At 42.7% G+C, this 19977-nt stretch overlaps 1 protein-coding gene across 1 annotated transcript; it reads right to left on the reverse strand.

Moving 5' to 3' along the window:
- Positions 1-3827: 3827 nt before the first annotated feature.
- EMC9 (ER membrane protein complex subunit 9) lies at positions 3828-19659 on the reverse strand. The gene is made up of 6 exons (XM_082270187.1): positions 19555-19659; positions 11878-12073; positions 11632-11708; positions 7538-7607; positions 7348-7445; positions 3828-4066 (listed from the first exon to the last, which is right to left on the reverse strand). Exons 1-6 carry the CDS (start codon positions 19638-19640, stop codon positions 3886-3888), a joined length of 708 nt encoding a protein of 235 aa, XP_082126313.1. The 5' UTR covers positions 19641-19659; the 3' UTR covers positions 3828-3885.
- Positions 19660-19977: the final 318 nt, after the last annotated feature.

Genomic DNA, 19977 nt, shown 5'->3' on the forward strand with positions numbered 1-19977 from the left:
AGTTGTATCTGGTAGTGCTCCAATAATAATAATTTCCTAATCTACACACAAACTGTATAGTTGCATATTGGCTGAATTTATAAATGCTGCATAAACAAAAGCTGTATAGATACAGTGCCTTGCGAAAGTATTCGGCCCCCTTGAACTTTGCGACCTTTTGCCACATTTCAGGCTTCAAACATAAAGATATAAAACTGTAATTTTTTGTGAAGAATCAACAACAAGTGGGACACAATCATGAAGTGGAACTAAATTTATTGGATATTTCAAACCTTTTTTAACAAATAAAAAACTGAAAAATTGAGCGTGCAAAATTATTCAGCCCCCTTAAGTTAATATTTTGTAGCGCCACCTTTTGCTGCAATTACAGCTATAAGTCGCTTGGGGTATGTCTCTATCAGTTTTGCACATCGAGAGACTGAAGTTTTTGCCCATTCCTCCTTGCAAAACAGCTCGAGCTCAGTGAGGTTGGATGGAGAGCGTTTGTGAACAGCAGTTTTCAGTTCTTTCCACAGATTCTCGATTGGATTCAGGTCTGGACTTTGACTTGGCCATTCTAACACCTGGATATGTTTATTTGTGAACTATTCTATTGTAGATTTTGCTTTATGTTTTGGATCATTGTCTTGTTGGAAGACAAATCTCCGTCCCAGTCTCAGGTCTTTTGCAGACTCCATCAGGTTTTCTTCCAGAATGGTCCTGTATTTGGCTCCATCCATCTTCCCGTCAATTTTACCCATCTTTCCTGTCCCTGCTGAAGAAAAGCAGGCCCCAACCATGATGCTGCCACCACCATGTTTGACAGTGGGGATGGTATGTTCAGGGTGATGAGCTGTGTTGCTTTTACGCCAAACATAACGTTTTGCATTGTTGCCAAAAAGTTTGATTTTGGTTTCATCTGACCAGAGCACCTTCCTCCACATGTTTGGTGTGTCTCCCAGGTGGCTTGTGGCAAACTTTAAACGACACTTTTTATGGATATCTTTAAGAAATGGCTTTCTTCTTGCCACTCTTCCATAAAGGCCAGATTTGTGCAGTATACGACTGATTGTTGTCCTATGCACAGAGTCTCCCACCAGAGTCTCCCTCAGCTGTAGATCTCTGCAGTTCATCCAGAGTGATCATGAGCCTCTTGGCTGCATCTCTGATCAGTCTTCTCCTTGTATGAGCTGAAAGTTTAGAGGGACGGCCAGGTCTTCGCAGATTTGCAGTGGTCTGATACTCCTTCCATTTCAATATTATCGCTTGCACAGTGCTCCTTGGGATGTTTAAAGCTCGGGAAATCTTTTTGTATCCAAATCCGGCTTTAAACTTCTCCACAACAGTATCTCGGACCTGCCTGGTGTGTTCCTTGTTCTTCATGATGCTCTCTGCGCTTTGAACGGACCTCTGAGACTATCACAGTGCAGGTGCATTTATACGGAGACTTGATTACACACAGGTGGGTTCTATTTATCATCATTAGTCATTTAGGTAAACATTGGATCATTCAGAGATCCTCACTGAACTTCTGGAGAGAGTTTTCCGCACTAAAAGTAAAGGGGCTGAATAATTTTGCACGCCCAATTTTTCAGTTTTTTATTTGTTAACAAAGTTTAAAAATATCCAATAAATTTCGTTCCACTTCATGATTGTGTCCCACTTGTTGTTGATTCTTCACAAAAAATTACAGTTTATATCTTTATGTTTGAAGCCTGAAATGTGGCAAAAGGTCGAAAAGTTCAAGGGGGCCGAATACTTTTAGTAGAGATGCACCGAATGGAAATTTTGATGCCAAAGCTGAAACTTCAGGATGCACTTGGCCAAAACCGAAAATTACAGTTTTTTATATTATATATATATATATATATATATATACACTGCTCAAAAAAATTAAAGGAACACTTCCTAATCAGAGTGTAGCATCAAGTCAATTAAACTCCTGGGATATTATTCTGGTCAGTTAGGTAGCAGAGGGGGTTGTTAGTCCGTTTCAGCTGCTTTGGTGTTAATTAAATTAACAACAGGTGCACTAGATGGGCAACAATGAGGTGACCTCCAAAACAGGAATGGTTATACAGGTAAAGACCACTGACATTTTTTTCCCTACTCATCTTTTCTCACTGTTGTTTACTAGTTTTGCATTTGGCTAGGGTCAGTGTCACTACTGGAGTAGCATGAGGCGATACCTGGACCCTATAGAGGTTGCACAGGCAGTCCAACTCCTCCAGGATGGCACATCAATACGTGCCATTGCCAGAAGGTTTTCTGTGTCTTCCAGCACAGTCTCAGGAGCATGGAGGAGATTGCAGGAGACAGACAGTTACTCTAGGAGAGCTGGACAGTGCCGTAAAAGGCCCTTAACCCATCAGCAGGACCGGTATCATAATTGTATTATATTCGACTTTTTAATTAATATCATGAATTTAAATTAATATGAATTTATTGTCGGCCATTATTGGCACCTTTAGCACAAGAAAAGCTCAAGTAAACCGCACACCTTTAAATTCTATGTATGTCTTCACACTGGTTCATTGTGCTTCCCTTTTGGTGTTAAAAATCTTGCTTGCTTCATTTTTGGTCAGTGAAAGAAAAACGCACCTACCCGTTGAAATGCATTAAAAACGCAGCAAGACCACATCAATAAAACACTCGTGTTAAATTATTTTATGGGGTTTTTGAGTCACATGACCTATGAAAAACACACCATAAGCACAGTAAAATCGTAGTAAAATGGCAGCAAAATCACATGCGTTTTTGCCGCATTATCTGCACTTTTTTCCTCTTTATTGGCAAAATGCCGATAACACCATTTTTGGCCGCCAAAATTTTGGTGCATCTCTATAGATAACTACTATATACATACAAATATATACATGCAGCAGTTACAGGTATTTTACCACATCCCTGGGTTAATGACCTAAAGGAGTAGAAAATGTTTACTAAGCTTAGTAAAGATGGTAAAGCTGTACTAACTTAGAATACCAAATTATATGTAAAGCTGGGTATACACGGTTATTGTTTTTGTTCAGCCGGTGTGCTAACAGATTCTCCCATCCACAAAAGCGTGGTGGATGGAGGAACCTTCCCTGCTGGACCGTTATATTCTGTCAACGAGATTCACCGCTGTCAAAATACACTAATCAGTGGCTGCAGCCACTGACTGAATAAATGTTTTCCAGTGTGGCCTTTTGACAAAAATACAGTAGATCTACCGATCAACTTCTGTCGAACAGGAAGAGAAACACACAGATGGGATTTCGGTCTGTCCATGCCAGCCCTAAAGTGGTTGCAAACCCTCACAGTGAAGTCATTGGCAGTGAACTGTCAGGTGATACACAGAGGTGAAACAAGTCCTCCTACATCAATTGTACCTGTTTATCTACAGCCGTCTTTCCCCTACAATCTTTCAATGTGCAGAATTTACACAGAATCTCGCAGCTCTGATAAGAAGGGGGGGGGGCTGAAGTTACATCAGTGAGGAGAGCTCTGAGAGGTGATTGGAGGGAAGGAACACACCCCCCTTCACACAGGAACAGAACTGAGGCTGTCAATTAGCTGCAGATCCCTCCCCTGTCACCATTTTTCTCTTGGTGTCAGGAAAACCTGTCAGTAGTGGCTCATTCTTATAGCAGAGGAACAAGGCAGCAGACAGAAATCACACTTAGTGCTCTGGATTGAGACAAGTACGCAGTATAGAGGGATATGCTTTGTTCATATTTCATGTCTTAGGTTTATAACCATTTTAAGGGTAATGGGGGGAAAAAAAATGATATTTTCTTGCACATGTTTAGAAGTTGGAAGGGTACAAAGCTTCGCCTTATTTACTAAACTGAGGGAACATTCAGTTTACAATGGGAACATTTTCTACACCTTTAGTAATTGAACCCCATATATCTCTTCTTTTTACATGCTGCCATTTGCTGCTGCAGACAGCCTTGCTATTTCCACATTCAGCCCTTGATTGGTCCAGTCAGCTCTAATGTCATCCAAATGATTGTCAAAGTCAATCAGTTGTTGATACGCTTTGGCTTGAAGAAGTTGTCTTGTAATACGCTGTGTTTCCTCCCAGTGACCCCACATTACCCTGCAGGAAAAAAATGCAACTTGTAAATTTGGGCCAATTCTAGAAAACTGAAGTAGCAGAGGTTCATTTTGTTACAGTCCTTGTTTTCAGTTAACGTTTCATTACAAAACTTGATTTTAGTTAATAGTATGGAAAAATTGTCAATTTGGGATTATGCTACAGAAAGTATTAGATCCATTTCACATGGGGCAGGCTCTGTTTCAGTCACCAGGGGATCTGTCCGCTGATCCCCCGTTGGTCAGAATAGAGCAGGTGGATGATAGGTCCATGTCGCTCAGTTTATGCAGAGCAGGCACAGACCGAGCTCTCATTGCTCTATGGACGGCCAGACTTTGCTGTCCTCCAATTCAATCTGCCTAGAGGCCTTTAGTGGACCAGACCAGATTGGAGGTAGACATGGACCTATCAACCACCTGCTCTGTTCTGACCAACGGGGGATCAGCGGAGGGGAGTGTAAACAGACACAAATCCATTTACACTCACCAGTCCATAGGGTTGAATGGAGGGTCTGATCAGGTTCACCTGATAAACTGACAGGTGGACCTGATCGGACTCTTTGTGTGAAAAGGTGTCACAAAGATTATAAAAGATGAAATCTGATATACGAGTGCGGTGTTGGAATAAGAAATGGTTAGAGATTTAATGATTGTATGAAATTTTTATTATGTTTTAATATGTACTTTTTTTTTCTTAACATACACATTTAACTTCATGTACTGTTCATACATGCATATGTACTGCATTTTTAATACTAGCTTTATTTTTAAACAGGAAAGTAGAAATCAAATTCTACCATTTTTGCAGGTAAGGCACAGATTGGATATTCCTACGTTAAACCTAAAGTGGTATTAAACCCAAAACCAAAAATATAATATATTGCAACTTATCAATCACTAGATCTGGTGGCTGCATTTGTTTTCCCTTTTTAAGCTTGTTTCCCTGTTTTCACCTGGTGATATTTTCCAGTAACACACCTCCTATATTAGAGTGCCCCCACTCTGGATGAAGGAGCACAGGAGACACCTTTGGACAGCAGCATTTTCAGCCTGGGAAAAGGGGAGTGTTAGATGTACTAGAAGTTTTAAATACACTTACAAATTGAAGATAAACTCCAGCAAATACTTTATAAGCAGTTACAGCAGATAGTTTTGTTCCTTTTGGGATAAAGGCTTTATATAAATAAATAAAAGATGATGCTTGTAGCTACCCCTTTCAGTGATAAATGGTTTGTTTCATCCTGCTAACTGATACATCTGCTAGAGGTTGTTCTTTTAAAAAACAACAGACTTACTGACTAGATCACCAGGTGAAAATAGAAGAAAGAAAGCCTAAAAAAGAAAACAAATGCAGCCATCACATCTAAGAATTGGTAAACTGCAATATAATAACTGTTTGCTCCCACTGGCCCTTCAAGGGGTTTGGAATTCTTAGAGGCTAGTGACCATGTGATTGGCTGTCACACAATCGGAAAACTCCCGATTGCAAGGAGCAAACGTGAGCCACCGGACACTGTGCTGGGAGCGCGCAGGACGCATGCCCTTAGCACAGCTCTGTTGGCGCTAATGCATGCAAATATGCGGCCGCTCAGCGCCAAGGCCCGGCTGCCGAGAGGCTGCATATTTGCGTGCGCTCAGCGCCTAGGGGTTACCTATGCTGATAAGAGGTCGAAAACAAAGAGACTGTCTATGGTACAATTATAGCTATTGTAGGTAGAACATTTTGAAACAATGTTCCTCCCTCTCAGTACAGGGGTATGAGTGGCACTAGGGTTTGTGCTGCAAAGCATGTTTATTTTTTATGGTGCCCAGCTCTACCAGCTATAGATAAGTCTGATGGGAGAAGTGTGGAAATAATTAGCATTTTAGCTTTTAATCTGCTAACAAGTGTTAACGCCCTTTCGCACGGGATGGACTCTGTCCAGCAGATCCGCCTGCTCAGCAGGGAATCTCTTCACCGATCCCTGCTGAGCAGGCAGATGACGGGTCCGTCTCTGCTGAGCTAAGCAGAGCGGACACAGACACAGCCCGCTCTCCTCTATGGGGTGGTCGGATGGAAATGGATTGCCTGTCTCTTTCTATCTGACTGTCATCCGATCCGGTCCTCCCCACCTAAAGGATGGCGAACTTATCCCCATCCGTCTGTTTTTGGAGGTCCGGATCGGATGCCGGCGGGTGTGACATGCGCTGCTCCTTTGAGGGAAATAGATGGTCCGATCGGGTCTGCCTAAAAAACGGACAGATGGACCTAGTTGGAATGTTCATGTGAAAGGGGTCTGAGAGAGCAGTAATTCAATGCTTCTATATTATAGTTACATAGGAAATACTGGTGATATTACTGAGATCTCTCCTGTGAGCCCTAGTGGTCACCTGAGACTCCCCTTGCAGCAACAGATCACTGCTCTTAGATCTACAGCTTGCTGATAAAAGCTATAAGTAATGTGTTGCTGCAAAGCTGGGGAACCAGATCCGCACCCCACAAAATAAAAAATAATTGCCTGCCTTAATGCAAACACATATTCATGTGCAAGGTTAACCAACAGATTGCCTAGGTGTGCCTGGGCCCCTATTGTAAACGTAAATGTATTGTAAAATAATATGTATACTTTTTATCTATAGTAACACTAGGGGATCTGTTCATAAATCATTTACACAACTTTCACCCAGGATTCATACATTTTTGTAATTCATTTAAATGAATAATTCAATGTTTGAAATGGGTGAAAGTTATGTGAATCGTATAAATAGCCCCTTAGTTGTTTTAAAACTAACCCTGTTCAAAGAAGAAAAAAAAGCTATTTTACATTTTTTTGCCTTTAGATTTGCATAGAAAATAAAAAATAATTTTTGTAAGACACAACAAGATTTTTGCTTGTCCCTAAAAAAAAAATGAATAAAAAGTTTTACTCGGTTACCTTATATAATGACAAAGTTATTGCTTAATCAATAGTGGAAATGAAAAAAATGTGTCTGGTGCATAGGTGTGTGAGAGCTGATGTTGTAAATAGAGGACATATTTATCTGCACATTTATGGAGTAATCCCCTGTAAATTTTATTTTAGGAAATCACCACTATTTTGTAGAAGTGTGTTATAATTATAATTCTGGTATAATTTTTATGCAACAAATAATATGTTTAATGAAATAGGGTGCGCTGACCTGAAATTATAAGTGGCAGCACCTAGGACCTAGAAAATAATACTAGTGCGCTCAATAAAAATAAATGCATCAATAATAATAATAATGCAAATGTAAAATAATTACAAAAACAAATAATATGCTTACAAGGTTTTCTCTTTTGGGACCCACTGTTTGTTGGTGTTCTGGTGGAAGACTGTGAGAGGAGGGACCCCAGGATAGGATGACAGGCGCTCATTATCCATCTAAACAAAAATCATCAAAAAAACAGAATAAATAGTTAAGGGAGATAGGAAAGAGAAAGGTGGCAGAGTACAATTGCACGCTGTCATCTCACCACTATGAGAACTGCTTCCTCCTGGTATTCCGATATCAAGGAGGCTGCTTTGAGAGCTGCACAATTAATGCTGAAAATAAAGAAATAACCAAATTCAATATTCACAGTTCACCAAATGTCTTATATTAAAAGAAGACCCTCTACAGTAGCATAAACATTAATAAAAAAATGTAAGAGGCTGCAATTTTAACAGCTTACTATCTAAAAGACAGTGATAAAAGGTTTCTTTTTTTTTTTAGGGACGAGCCCTATCTAATTGCAAAGGAAACTGTTTTATATAATAAGACATATACTGGGTATTGAAACAAAAGTAAGAGGAGATAGCCCAGGTACGAGAGAAGTACATTGACAATAAATGATGGATAGGTAAGGAAAGGCTTTAGTTACTGTAGTGTCTATAGCAGGGATCCTCAAACTATGGCCCTCCAGCTGTTGCGGAACTACACATCCCATGAGGAATTGTAAAACCCTGACATTCACATAGATGACTAGGCATGATAGGAATTGTAGTTCCTGAACAGCTGGAGGGCCATAGTTTGAAGACCCCTGGTCTATAGGAAACCTGACATGAGGGAAATATGGAGGTATTGCCATGTCTCCCTCTGAAAATACTAATTGCTTGCTTGTTATTCTTATATTCCCAATCACTGACTCGTCACAAGTATATATAAGGTTTGTTGGCGGTTCTTTGGCTTTAAAATGCTGCATTCTTATTCCAGGTCTCTGACCTGCCAGAAACAGCCAGCAAATAGCATTTTTAGTGTTTACATGAGCCCTGAAAAGTAATGTTTATCTAATGCATTTTTAATGTGTCCTGTAGACATAGTGGAACCACAGATTGCAGAAGAGGCCGCAAGAGCGTGAAGATTGATATCAAAGGGTCATTTTAAAGAGAAAGTGATGTCGAGAAGTAGTGTATTTTGAGGTCCAGTTGGTGTCTACAGTATGCTTGTATGTCTTTTTAGAGACATGGATCCCCATACAATACTTTACCTGATTATAAGTTTGAGTCTTAGGCCCCTTTCACACAGGGAGTCCGTTCAGATCCGCCTGTCCGTTTTTCGGGCGGATCTGAACAGATGCCCCATGCATGGGGCATCGGATGTCAGCGGAGACATGTCCACTGACATCCTATCCGATCCGTCAAAACCGGACGGATGGAAACCCTATTTTCCATCCGCCTGGCGGATCGGATGAGAACGGACAGACGGTCCGTTCTCATCCGATTCCCCCATAGAGATGCATGGGGACCTAACAGTTCTGTCTCCGCACACAGCGTGGAGACAGAGCTGCCATCCTCCTGCTCAGCGGGGGATCGGCCAGTCGATCCCCCGCTGAGAAAAATGGAGTCCGCCTGATGGACTCCCTGTGTGAAAGGGGCCTAATGGTGCATTTTCAGGGGTATGCAATTGCTCATGCAGCGATCACATGTGAGTGATCAGCCCTGGACGCAGACTGCTTATGTCTAGGGCCAATCACTCGCATGTGATCTCTGCTTAAAAGAATACATGTGAGTGGGTGCGATTAGCTAAGAGAGCCAGCAGCCTTCCATGCCTTTCAGTGGAGCTGCCTACCTACAGGTAATCGTGGGAACCCCTGCGATTAGATGCAAGAACCCCTGCAGGGGTTCCCACGATTACCTGTAGGTAGGCAGCCCCACTGAAAGCCATAGAAGGCGGCTGCCTCTCCGAGCTAATCGCACCCACTCGCATGTAATCTCTCAAGCAAAGATCACATCACATGTGATTGCTGCATGAGCAATTACATATGCCTGCAAATGCACCATTAGACTCACCAAACTTAACATCAGGTAAAGGTATGTATGGGGAACCATGTGAGTGATCAGCCCTGGACGCAGACAGCTTGCGTCCAGGGCTGATCACTCACGTGATCGCCGCATAAACAATTACATTCAAGCAGACACAGTTAGCTGCGAAAGGCGGCAGCCTCTCATTGCTTTAAATGGGGTGCCTACGACTGGCTACTCGCGGGAACCCCTCATGGGGTTCTTGCATGTAATTGCAGGCAGAGTTCAGTTGCAAATGTAAATGCACCAAAATTATCATTTGGATAACATTAGCCAGCAGAAGAAAAAGGACTCTGAATGTACAGGGTGCATCCCTTTGTTTTCCATTGACTTAAGGAGGCCATTAGGCCATAGACGGGTGTATAGCCAAGGGGGCTAAACAAAAAAAAAACAGATCCCTCCATTCACACAAATTAGGTGGATGGAGGAATCCCTCCTGTCTAGACATTGTATCTTGACAGCAGGACCCACAGCTGTCAAAATACAGTGATTAGTGGCTGCTGTTTTCCAACATGTCCCTTTAATAGACGTCATTAAAATGACCAACTTTTGTCAAGCAAGAATGGCCACACACAGATCAAAATTCAGCCTGTTCATGCTTAGCTGGCTGACATTCGACCAGTCTATGCCCAGTTGTACCAGATACCCATTGGCTTAGCATTAGTAACATAAAGCATTTACTTGTTTTTACACCTATGCGATCCAGCTGGATGTACACTTTAGGCATACCTATACACAGTATAGATGAAAAAATAATTGTTCTCCCAGCATTCGTAGTCACCGCCTCTAGGAGGTTTGGACCCAAATAAAAAAGGCACAGCTCCATCTAGTGGCTATTCCCCTGCATATGCTTAGCCTGGTGTCCTAAGGAGGCAGGATGCCTGACAGGACTCTGTGCAGGCCAGTCAAGTTCCTCTACCCCAAACTCGCTCACCCATGTCTTTATGGACCTTGCTTTGTGCACTGGTCCAAATCATTTGGTGGAGGGGAAATTATGGTGTGGGGTTGTTTTTCAGGGGTTGGGCTGGGCCGCTTAGTTTCAATGAAGGGTATTCTTAAGGTCTCAGCATACCAAGACAATTTGGACAATTTCATGCTCCCAACTTTGTGGGAACAGTTGGGAGATGACCTCTTTCTGTTCCAACATGTCTGCGCACCAGTGCACAAAGCAAGGTCCATAAAGACATGGATGTCCAAATCTCAACCTGATAGAACACCTTTGGGATGAATTAGAGAAGGGACTGTGAGCCAGGCCTTCTCTTCCACATCAGTGCCTAACCTCACAAATGTGCTTCTGGAAGAATGATCAAACCATCCCATAGACACTCCTAAACCTTGTGGACAGCCTTCCCAGAAGAGTTGAAGCTGTTATAGCTGCAAAGGGTGGGCCAACTCAATATTGAACCCTACGGACTAAGACTGGGATACCATTAAAGTTCATGTGCTTGTAAAGGCAGGTGTCCCAATACTTTTGGTAATATAGTGTGGGTGCAGCAGAGACCGGCAGAGAATCGAACCATTTATGGGCAAGCTGATTGTATCCATGTTGATCAATTGATCAACTTGGGTACAGCCAGCGGGTTGGATTTTTCATGCGAAAATTGCCAGCAGCTATAGCCACTAGCAATAATCACGGTGTGTTCTTGCAGCAAAGACGCCCCCCACCCACACCCCCTCATTGGGAGAACACAATAGGTCCGCGGGGGATTCTGATTGTGTTGATGGGAACTCACGTGCTTTTCTTTCCTGCAACCCGTGGTTGCAGGAAAGAAAATCGCACCATTTATGACCAGCTTAACTAAGAGATGTTAATGCGGCGATCTCTCCCCCACTGACAGGGGAACTGTTCCTGCGAGCACTGATTGGATGCTGGTATTTCAGCATGCTCGTTCTACAGGAGCCAGTCATTAGACAGGCCTCTGTTGGACAGGCTGCTGTACACACTGGCCGAATATCTGCCAATTTCTGTTGAATTGGCAGTTCCCAGCTGACATTTGGCTTGTGTGAACCAGGCTTTAGAGCTGAGCCCCTTTCAATTTGCATAGTTTCCACATCTAGAGGTGGTGGCTATCCCCCACACAATGAAAAAAAATACTTCTATGTCCTTCGGGGGAAATATTGGAGAAAGAAATTATTGGCGAGTACAACAATCCTAATATATACCCTGATGTGCAAACAAATGTATCTCAAGTTGTTTCCAACTGGTGAGATTATAAGACATTATGCATATGACAATAAGGTGAAACAATGCAGTGAGACAATGCGATGAGGGAAGATAAGCGGTCACCTGGTGTCTCTAAGGCCAGCGTTTGCTTGATAAAAACCAGCAATAACCAGTCCTTGAAGAGCACTCCATGAGTCTATCTGTGGGACAGACAAAGAGCTGAGTGTGAGGATGGTACAGAGGGAATGAAAAAGGAGCAGTGGAGAGGAAAAATTAAAACTTGCAGTGAATTGGTAAATAGTGGGCAAATCATGAGAAGGCCTGTACAAGTCCTTGCCCCACATAAAACCCCAGGAAACAATATGGTACCTGTGCCAGAGCCACTTCTAGACTCAGGGAGAGTGGCAGCTGAAGGTGACAGACAGGAACACAATCAACAAGAGTTAGGCAGGATGGTGTGTGGTGTCCCAGAAGAACCCCGCTCACTGTACTGTGTGGATAGTGTGCGGCGTGGAGCGTCATCTTTACATACACACGCGTGTTCAGTTCAACCTCACACATTGTTCTGCAAAATATGGAATAAATATAAGCAAATGTTCAGAACAGAAAGCATAAGTAGATGTATTGTGGCACGTTGCAAATTCATTAATATGGACACTAATATGGACAACAAAAAAACAATTGAACAAGCATCCTTCAAACCCTAAGGCTCTATTCACACCTGAGCGTATTGTTTTCAGGCGTTTTTTTGGGCGTTTTTCAGGCGTTTTTTGCAGGTGTTTAGAGGCAGGCATTAACATCTAACAAAAACACTTGTAATCTGCCAAAAAAGAAGCTCATGTATTTTTTTGAGCTTCAGGCAACAAAACGCTCAGATGTTAACAGGGGCACTTGAAATGAATGGGTTTTTGCTTGTTAGGCGTTTTGAGACTTCAGAGATGAGTGCAAAACACTCAGGTGTGAGCAGGGCCTAAATCTTGGCTCCAGAGGAAGGCAAAACAACCCTAACAAAGGTAAAGTCAACTCTACCAGGGAGCCCAAACACTTCCTGGTTTTATCACCTAGGAAGTATGTCACTGTGCTCCCCATAGACTCATGGGATACTCAGTGCCATCTTAAGAGCATTAAAGGGCCCCGAGCAATGCAGTGCACTGAGGCCCCGCCTACACAATCACCCAGGAGGATAAAAATGCAAATTTTTGATTAGGCGATATTTATTGGCACAGCAGTGCCAGGCTAATGACAGCTTCCAAGTTCGGTGTGTGCGAACACACACACGGATGGGAGTCAGACTCTACTGTCCTGTTTGCGCCTGTTCCCGTGGAGGCAGACAGGCATGCCGGCAGTTGTGGGCTCCCCCTCCATGGCCCAAGTGGCCTGACAGCAGCACAGGGCCAACAGGCGCTTGCCACCTGCTAAGTTCGGCGGCGGGATGCACACAGGAATCCGAACTAATGCTTGGCTGGGGCTGGGTCACTGGGCAGGTGGGGCCCCCTGGGCAAATGGGCCCCCGGGCAACTGCCCAGCGTGCCCATTCGGTAAGATGGCCCTGGGGATACTACTGTCATGCTTCCCAGGAGGCTTCAGGGGTATCTACCATACAATCCACATCAGGGAGCTAGCTGTAAGAACCAAAAATAGATGCCCAGTTCCTGATGAAGTCATAAAGGAAGGCAATGGTACAGGAAATTTTATGCAGCAACTTAGCGGTGGATTATACCAGACAACACTGGACTCGCTGAGCAAGTCACTGTTTTTATAAGACAACCCAGTAGACAAGGTATGAGGGGTCTGAGAAACAAAAATTACGTTCCAGTTTACCAATTTACAACCGAGTTTAACTGAATTAAAGGCAAAGAAGAATTAATTAAGTTCAGTTAATCTTTCCTAAAAGTTGAGGTCATCCATGCCCCCTAACAACTCTCTCCATTTGTACAATATCATTTTTGTGAACTGCTGCCCAAACTGAACTGCATATTTAGGATGAGTATGAAGTAATGTTTGCAAAAGCAAGACTATGAGTCTTTTACATTTTAAAGGGACACAGTCTCCTTGCTCATGCAAGGGCAAAGTGGATAGGTGTGCCTGGGCACACCATATTCACCCTGTGTGGCGCAGACGCAGATTGCCCTTGTTTAAACCCCTGATACTTTAGCAAAGCCCCCTAACAGGGCTTCTAAAAAAATGTAAAAAATAAAATAAAATTGTAAAAAATAATAAAAAATAAAACTTTAAAAATAAAACTACTGACAACCTCAAGTGCTCTACTGACACGTCAATATATACATGCATGTGTATATATATATATTAACGTCAATATATATATATATATATATATATATATATATATATACACACATGCATGTGTTTGAGCTTCAAGGTGCACACCCTAATGCAATAGGCTTTGCACACCTTTGGCAAAGTGACAGTGTGTTTGTAAAGGCCTCCTGTCCCAGTTATACTAATCTTACCAATGCTCCCTGCCTCTGCTACAGCCTGCACTATAATCCCAAATGTTGGCTGCTAAGGGTTATATAACCAGCATAGTGACTGGTCACATGCTCCCCCATACCTGGAAGCACCAGGAATTGTTGCTGATTGTAACAGAGACAAAAGTATCAACTGAACACAAGTAAGGTAAGCATAACAATTTCTCTTTAAGTTTCATGCTCATTTAAAAATGTGGGCAAAGCTTTTGTGACCATAATTCTCTTATGGGTCACATAAGTGCACTCACTTTTGCTATGCTGTGACCAAGAATCAGAATTTTTTTTCCAAGTCCATACTTCACCTTCAGAAGGCTGCAGATTGGCTTTGCATGCTGTTGCTAAAGCAGATCTTTCCTCAGACAGGTCACTTGGCATAATTCTATTCCTCTCTCCTCCCTGTTAGACAGTTGCATGTTTTTTTTTTTTTTTTTTTGTAAACAAGTACCCTTTTCTCCAAGTACTTGTTTGCACATCCTCAGTCCTTATCCAAGTGAGGAAGACCTACACCACGTACTTGCAAGCTGTTGACTTAAACCCAACTGCAGTGTCTTTGTTGTGATCTTTTAAGGAGGAATGCTTCATAGTACAAGCGGCTAGAGAGGCTAAGCTTTTTTTTTTTTTTAAATAGGAACTCCAGAAATGATATTTACTTTCAGCCAGCTTGGCTCAAACAAATTATCCAGATGTCACCCTCGTGTGGCCAATGGTGAATCTGTAATTCACTGTTGTAGCCTATGCTACATACAGCAAATGATGTCCTCTTCTAGTGGGTGATTGAATGACTTCCCTTCTAAGCGCTAAATGTGGAGTGTTGCTTGTTACCATCCCACCTCCGCTCAGGAGAAGCCTTGTATTGTTTTCAATGAATACAAAGCATTCTCTGATTGGATGAGGTGGAGAGCAGCAACGAATGACATCACAAACTCTGTCTTGGCCAACAAAAGAATGCCTAAAGGCCCGTACACACGTACCGATCGTCAGCGAACGATCGGCCGTCTTTTGTCCCTGGGCTGTCGGTGTCTGTTGAAAAGTGCAAAGACAGCACAAGAATTTTGTCCGCCGACTACAGCCGACTGCAGAATTGATGTCATGTAATGGTTAACTTTCCCTGTGTTTTTTCTTTTCTGAGCATGCCCAGTCTTGCAAATCTGCGGTCTGTCGTCCGAATTCTGTACTGACTGGCGAACAATCGGCCGCTCTGGTGTCGGCATACAAAAATTTTAATGCTTGCAAGACAGACTCTTGTCGGCAGAATGTGCGCTGACGGCTGTCGGAGGCACCATACTAACAAGCGTACAATCGGCAGATCTTTCGTCCGCCGACGTTTGTATGCCGACGATCGGTACGTGTGTACGGGCCTTAAGGACAGTGACTTTAGGTGAGCTCTGGTGTACTAAAGAATATTGCAGCATGTTTGCATTTTTCTGTAATTCACTGCAACCCACCTGAAAGCAGCACTGCACAGTGAATGGGACACCTAAAAAATATTAGTTTTCTTTATGCCCTTGCTGTAACTGGTTTTGATCAAGTGCAGACCACTGGCAATCACGGCACAGATTGTGGCTGCCTTCATACCTATGAACTGTAGTAATATCTGGTAAAAGGTTTAATGAGTGTTGCATTGGCATTCATTTAGAATGTCATCCCAACACACATATACAGGATCAGTCATCGCGCCTCTGCTATAATATACTTACCATGCTTTGTGATGTGCTGCGTTGTCAAAAATGCTGCAGGTGTAGTTTTTCATGCATTGAGGTGCATTGCTAATCTATTCAAAATGAATAGGGACGCCTAAAAGCAGTGTGCCTCATTGCATGACAACCCATGCATTTCCATATGCGCAAGCGTGAATGTGCCCTTAATATTATTTGTCACGTAGTTGACCAATCAAACAAAGCATCTAGGCCAGCTTCCAAAATAAAGACATTGAGGCTTTATTAAAAGAATAAACAAAATAATATTAAAAATCAAACAATCTAAATATATAAAAAATAAATAAATATACAAATAAAAATGAAATAAACAATCTACTTTAATGAACATACACTTCAATTAGCCAACCATTTGAGAAGCAAATTCCTGTTATCTTATCTGCACATGACTGGCCACTTAAAAAGGAAGTAACGTTATTTTTTTTTTTCATTTTTGTTACATGAAAAGTAAAGGCATAATGTGCTAGTATGCATCACATACTAGCACATTAAGTGACACTTACCTCCAAACGAAGCCCTCGTCATCCCCGCTGGAGGCCGCATCCATCTTCATCCGTCTTCCTTCCAGGTCTGCGGTATCTGGCTGTGCTACTGGCCAGAGCCGCGTGATGTCATTCCTGCGCATGCGGTCACGGCACAAAGCTCTAAAGAAACCGCATGGGTGGCCGTTCCTTCAGAACGCATGCGCTGATGACGTCATTGGCGCAGTATACAGTAAATATCTCCTAAACTGTGCAAACACACAAGGGGGGTTTACAACCACTTTAAGGGGAATATTTACACATTCATTTTGTGAAGCTAAAGCCCAGAACACACGATAAGATAATCAGAAGTAAAATTTCGTCCGACGAACAATCTGCCGATTTTCGGATCGTTAGTATGGTGCTTTCAACAGCCGATTATGAATTTTCATACAACAAAAACTGGATGTGCAGACTATAAAATTTTTATCCTACGTGAACACAACGTCAGTTTTTCATTTGATTTGGTAAAGTTTTCATCCAAAAAAATCATAAGAGCAAGACTACGCATGCTCGGAAACTAAAGAATATATACAAAACAATTCAACACATGACTTCACTTCTGAAGTTGAATTCTGTTGTACGGGAATTTTAGTATGAAAGTAACCTCTTCACTTTCCATATGAGACCAAAATGAAAATTCGCCCGATAATCTGATTGTGTGTACGAGGCTTTAGATTTTCAACTACTTTAGTAAATTAGCTTAATTTTTTTAGGGACATTATGTCACCTGCAAATAAAAAAAAAAGGTAGTTTTACCCTCCCTGGTGGTATTCCCGAGTGTGGCTCGGGGTTAACTTTCAGTACCAAAAGCGGTAACCCCGAGCCACACTCGGGATTACCCCAGAACGTTACTCACCTTCCCTGCGATCCCCAGCATCTTCACACTCTCTCCCCGCTCTGTGCACGGCAGATTGCCGGAACTTGCCTTCTGGTTCCCTTCCCTGCGAGTGTTGCGACGCAGGGGGGTGGAACCGGCGGCAAATTCAAAAGTGTAAATACACAAATGACATGATACAAAGCTCTGCCTGTGCTTTTCCAGTGCTTTGTGCCTGGAAAATTTTGAACGACCATTACGTCCAAAAAGCGTTTTTTTTTTCCCGCAAAATCGCTTTCAGACGAACTGGAAAACAGCAACAGCGAAACTGAGTTACTGAGCAATAGCGATTAGTGGGAAAATTCATCATCAGGTACAGAAAGTGAGGACAGCAACGATTCTGATGTCTCTTTCTGGCACATAGCTTGTGGAATTTGGGAAATATATCAAATGATTCTTCAGAATTTCCAACGGAGCTATGTGCCAGAAAAAGACATCAGAATTGTCGCTGTCGTCACTTTCCGTTCCTGATGACGAATTGCTATCGCTCAGTTCTTCAAGTAACTCCGTTTCACTGTTGCTGTTTTCCAGTTCGTCTAAAAGCGCTTTTGCACAAAAAGAACGCTTTTTGGACTCCATGGTCGTTCTCTATTTTTCCAGGCACAAAGAACTGGAAAAGCACAGGCAGGGCACTGGAAAAGTCACCAGGTGAAATCCTGTATTGAATTGGCATGATACAGTGTAATCCGTTAGGATCACAGCTTTGTATCATGTCATTTAGTGCATTTACATTTTTTAAATTGCCACCGGTTCCACCCCTCTGCGTCGCAACGCTCGCAGGGAAGGGAACCGGAAGACAGGTGCCGGCATTGGCCAAGCACACAGCGGAAGGACAGCGGAGGAGGATGACGGGGGATCGCAGGGGAAGGTGAGTTTTAAAATATAAAACAACAGATTTCCATGCAAAACAATGTACCGCTTTTAGCACAGAAATCTGGACATAATCAGACCACCAGGGAGGTTAATCAAACTCTGTTTCATTAACAGACCGGTTAACCGATTGCCGACTGCGCACAGTATATTTACTGCGGCAGTCAGCCCCGGCCAGGCAGAGTGACGTAGATCTACGTCGCTAGCCTGTCACCGGGTTTTGAGCCAATAGCGGGCGAGCGCGCGCCCGCTGAGGCGCGCGCCCGCCTCAGCTCGTTCACAGAGGAGTCCGGGCGTGTGACCGGCAGACCCGATGTCCGCCGGTCACACTACGATTGTCGGTAGAGCGGGAGAAAGGCGGGCGGCTTATGTAAACAAGCCGCCTGTCATTCTCCCCTGTGTAAAAATGGAGATCAGACGGTTCTACTATGTAGAACCGTTGATCTCTGTTTTTACAATAGGAGACATGTCCCAGCACAGTTAGAAACACGCCCCTAGGACACACTTAACCCCTCCCTCTCCAATACAGTTAACCCCTTCCCTGCCAGTGTCATTTTTACAGTAACAGTGCATATGTATAGCACTGATTACTGCAGTAATGTCACTGGTAACCCCAAAAGTGTCAAAAATGTTAGTCAAGGGTCCGATCTGTCTGCCGCAATGTCGCAGTACCGCATAAAAAATCGCAGATCGCCGCCATTACTCGTTAAAAAAACCCACCAAAAATGACAAAAATCTTTCCCTTTGTTAGTAAACGCGATAACTTTTGCGCAAACCAATCAAAATACGCTTTTTGCGATTTTTTTTACCAAACATATGTAGCATAAAACAAATTAGCCGAAAATGTTAAAAAATTTTGATTTTTACATTTTTTTTTTGAGGGGGGAATTTCATATAAAAAAAAGGGAAAAATATTGTTATTTTTGCAAAATTGACGCACTTTTTTTGTTTTTAGCGCATGATCAAAAAATCACACAGGTGATCAAATACCACCAAAAGAAAGCTCTGTTTGTGGGAAAAAAAAGGACGTGAAATTCGTTTAGGTACAGCGTTGCATGACCACGCAATTGTCCGTTAAAGTCACGCAGTAAAAAAATCGCAAAAAAAACCCTGGTCAGGAAGGGGGTAAAATCTTCCGGGGCTTAAGTGGTTAAAAAAACGAATGGTCCCAGCAATGATCCTGTTCATCCAGATAACAGAACCTTTGATCCATTGCTATTCATATATGTGCTGTGCAAATTATTAGATTGGTAGATTTCTTGCAGATGTATATTGTTTGTCTACATGATATCATCATCACCAATAAGGTTATATTCAGTGTGTATAATAATGTTCATATGCAGAAGAAGAGATGACATTATAGAATTCTGCATGCATTCATCCCATGCACCATCCTCATCTCCAGCATAATACAGCCATTAATGAGAAACCTCTTCACATTCCTTTCATTCACATGGAACATTCCACACCAGGGATCTGCTGCTACAATCACATCATCTCCCTGCACCGATCCCCACAATCCTGCCAATAATAATGCAGTCATCACACAGACACCATCAATGATCACAACTGACCTGTCACTTCTCCACCGGTTTATTTGTTCCACCCCCTTAGCTCGCTGATTGGAGACGTGATTCAGCTGACTGCTAACAGGAAACATTGATTGGAGGATGGCATATTTCCGGTGTTCCGTGAAAAATCCATACCCGTGAGAAAACCATACCCTCGTCACTTACACCGGCAGCTCTGTCTTGAGAGCTCTGCTCTGCAAGACTGTATCCCCATCACTGAGCATGCGCGGTGTCCCCACCTCTGGATGTGACACTGCTCGGTCACTATATAAGCACACAGATTAGAATTCTGCTGGTGCTATGCAGAACACACAGCTCCCTGATGGCCCTGTCTTTAAACATTTTAGTAGTGATTTCTATCCATTGTTACACCATTCTATTACTATAGGATCCAAGATGGTTGGATAGGTTTAACCCTTTATTAAT

Source organism: Pelophylax lessonae, assembly GCF_965119305.1.
Source record: "Pelophylax lessonae genome assembly, chromosome: 1".
Taxonomy (NCBI): domain Eukaryota; kingdom Metazoa; phylum Chordata; class Amphibia; order Anura; family Ranidae; genus Pelophylax; species Pelophylax lessonae.

What these genes read in the sequence shown, in the direction of transcription:
- EMC9 (XM_082270187.1), bottom strand. Translation starts at nt 19,640, where the DNA reads ATGTTTCCTGTTAGCAGTCAGCTGAATCACGTCTCCAATCAGCGAGCT. An exon ending in AACCGGTGGAGAAGTGACAG is followed by an intron (nt 12,074 to 19,554) that starts GTCAGTTGTGAT and finishes CATATTTTGCAG; the next exon opens with AACAATGTGTGAGGTTGAAC. An exon ending in GTCCCAAAAGAGAAAACCTT is followed by an intron (nt 4,067 to 7,347) that starts GTAAGCATATTA and finishes TTTTTCCTGCAG; the next exon opens with GGTAATGTGGGGTCACTGGG.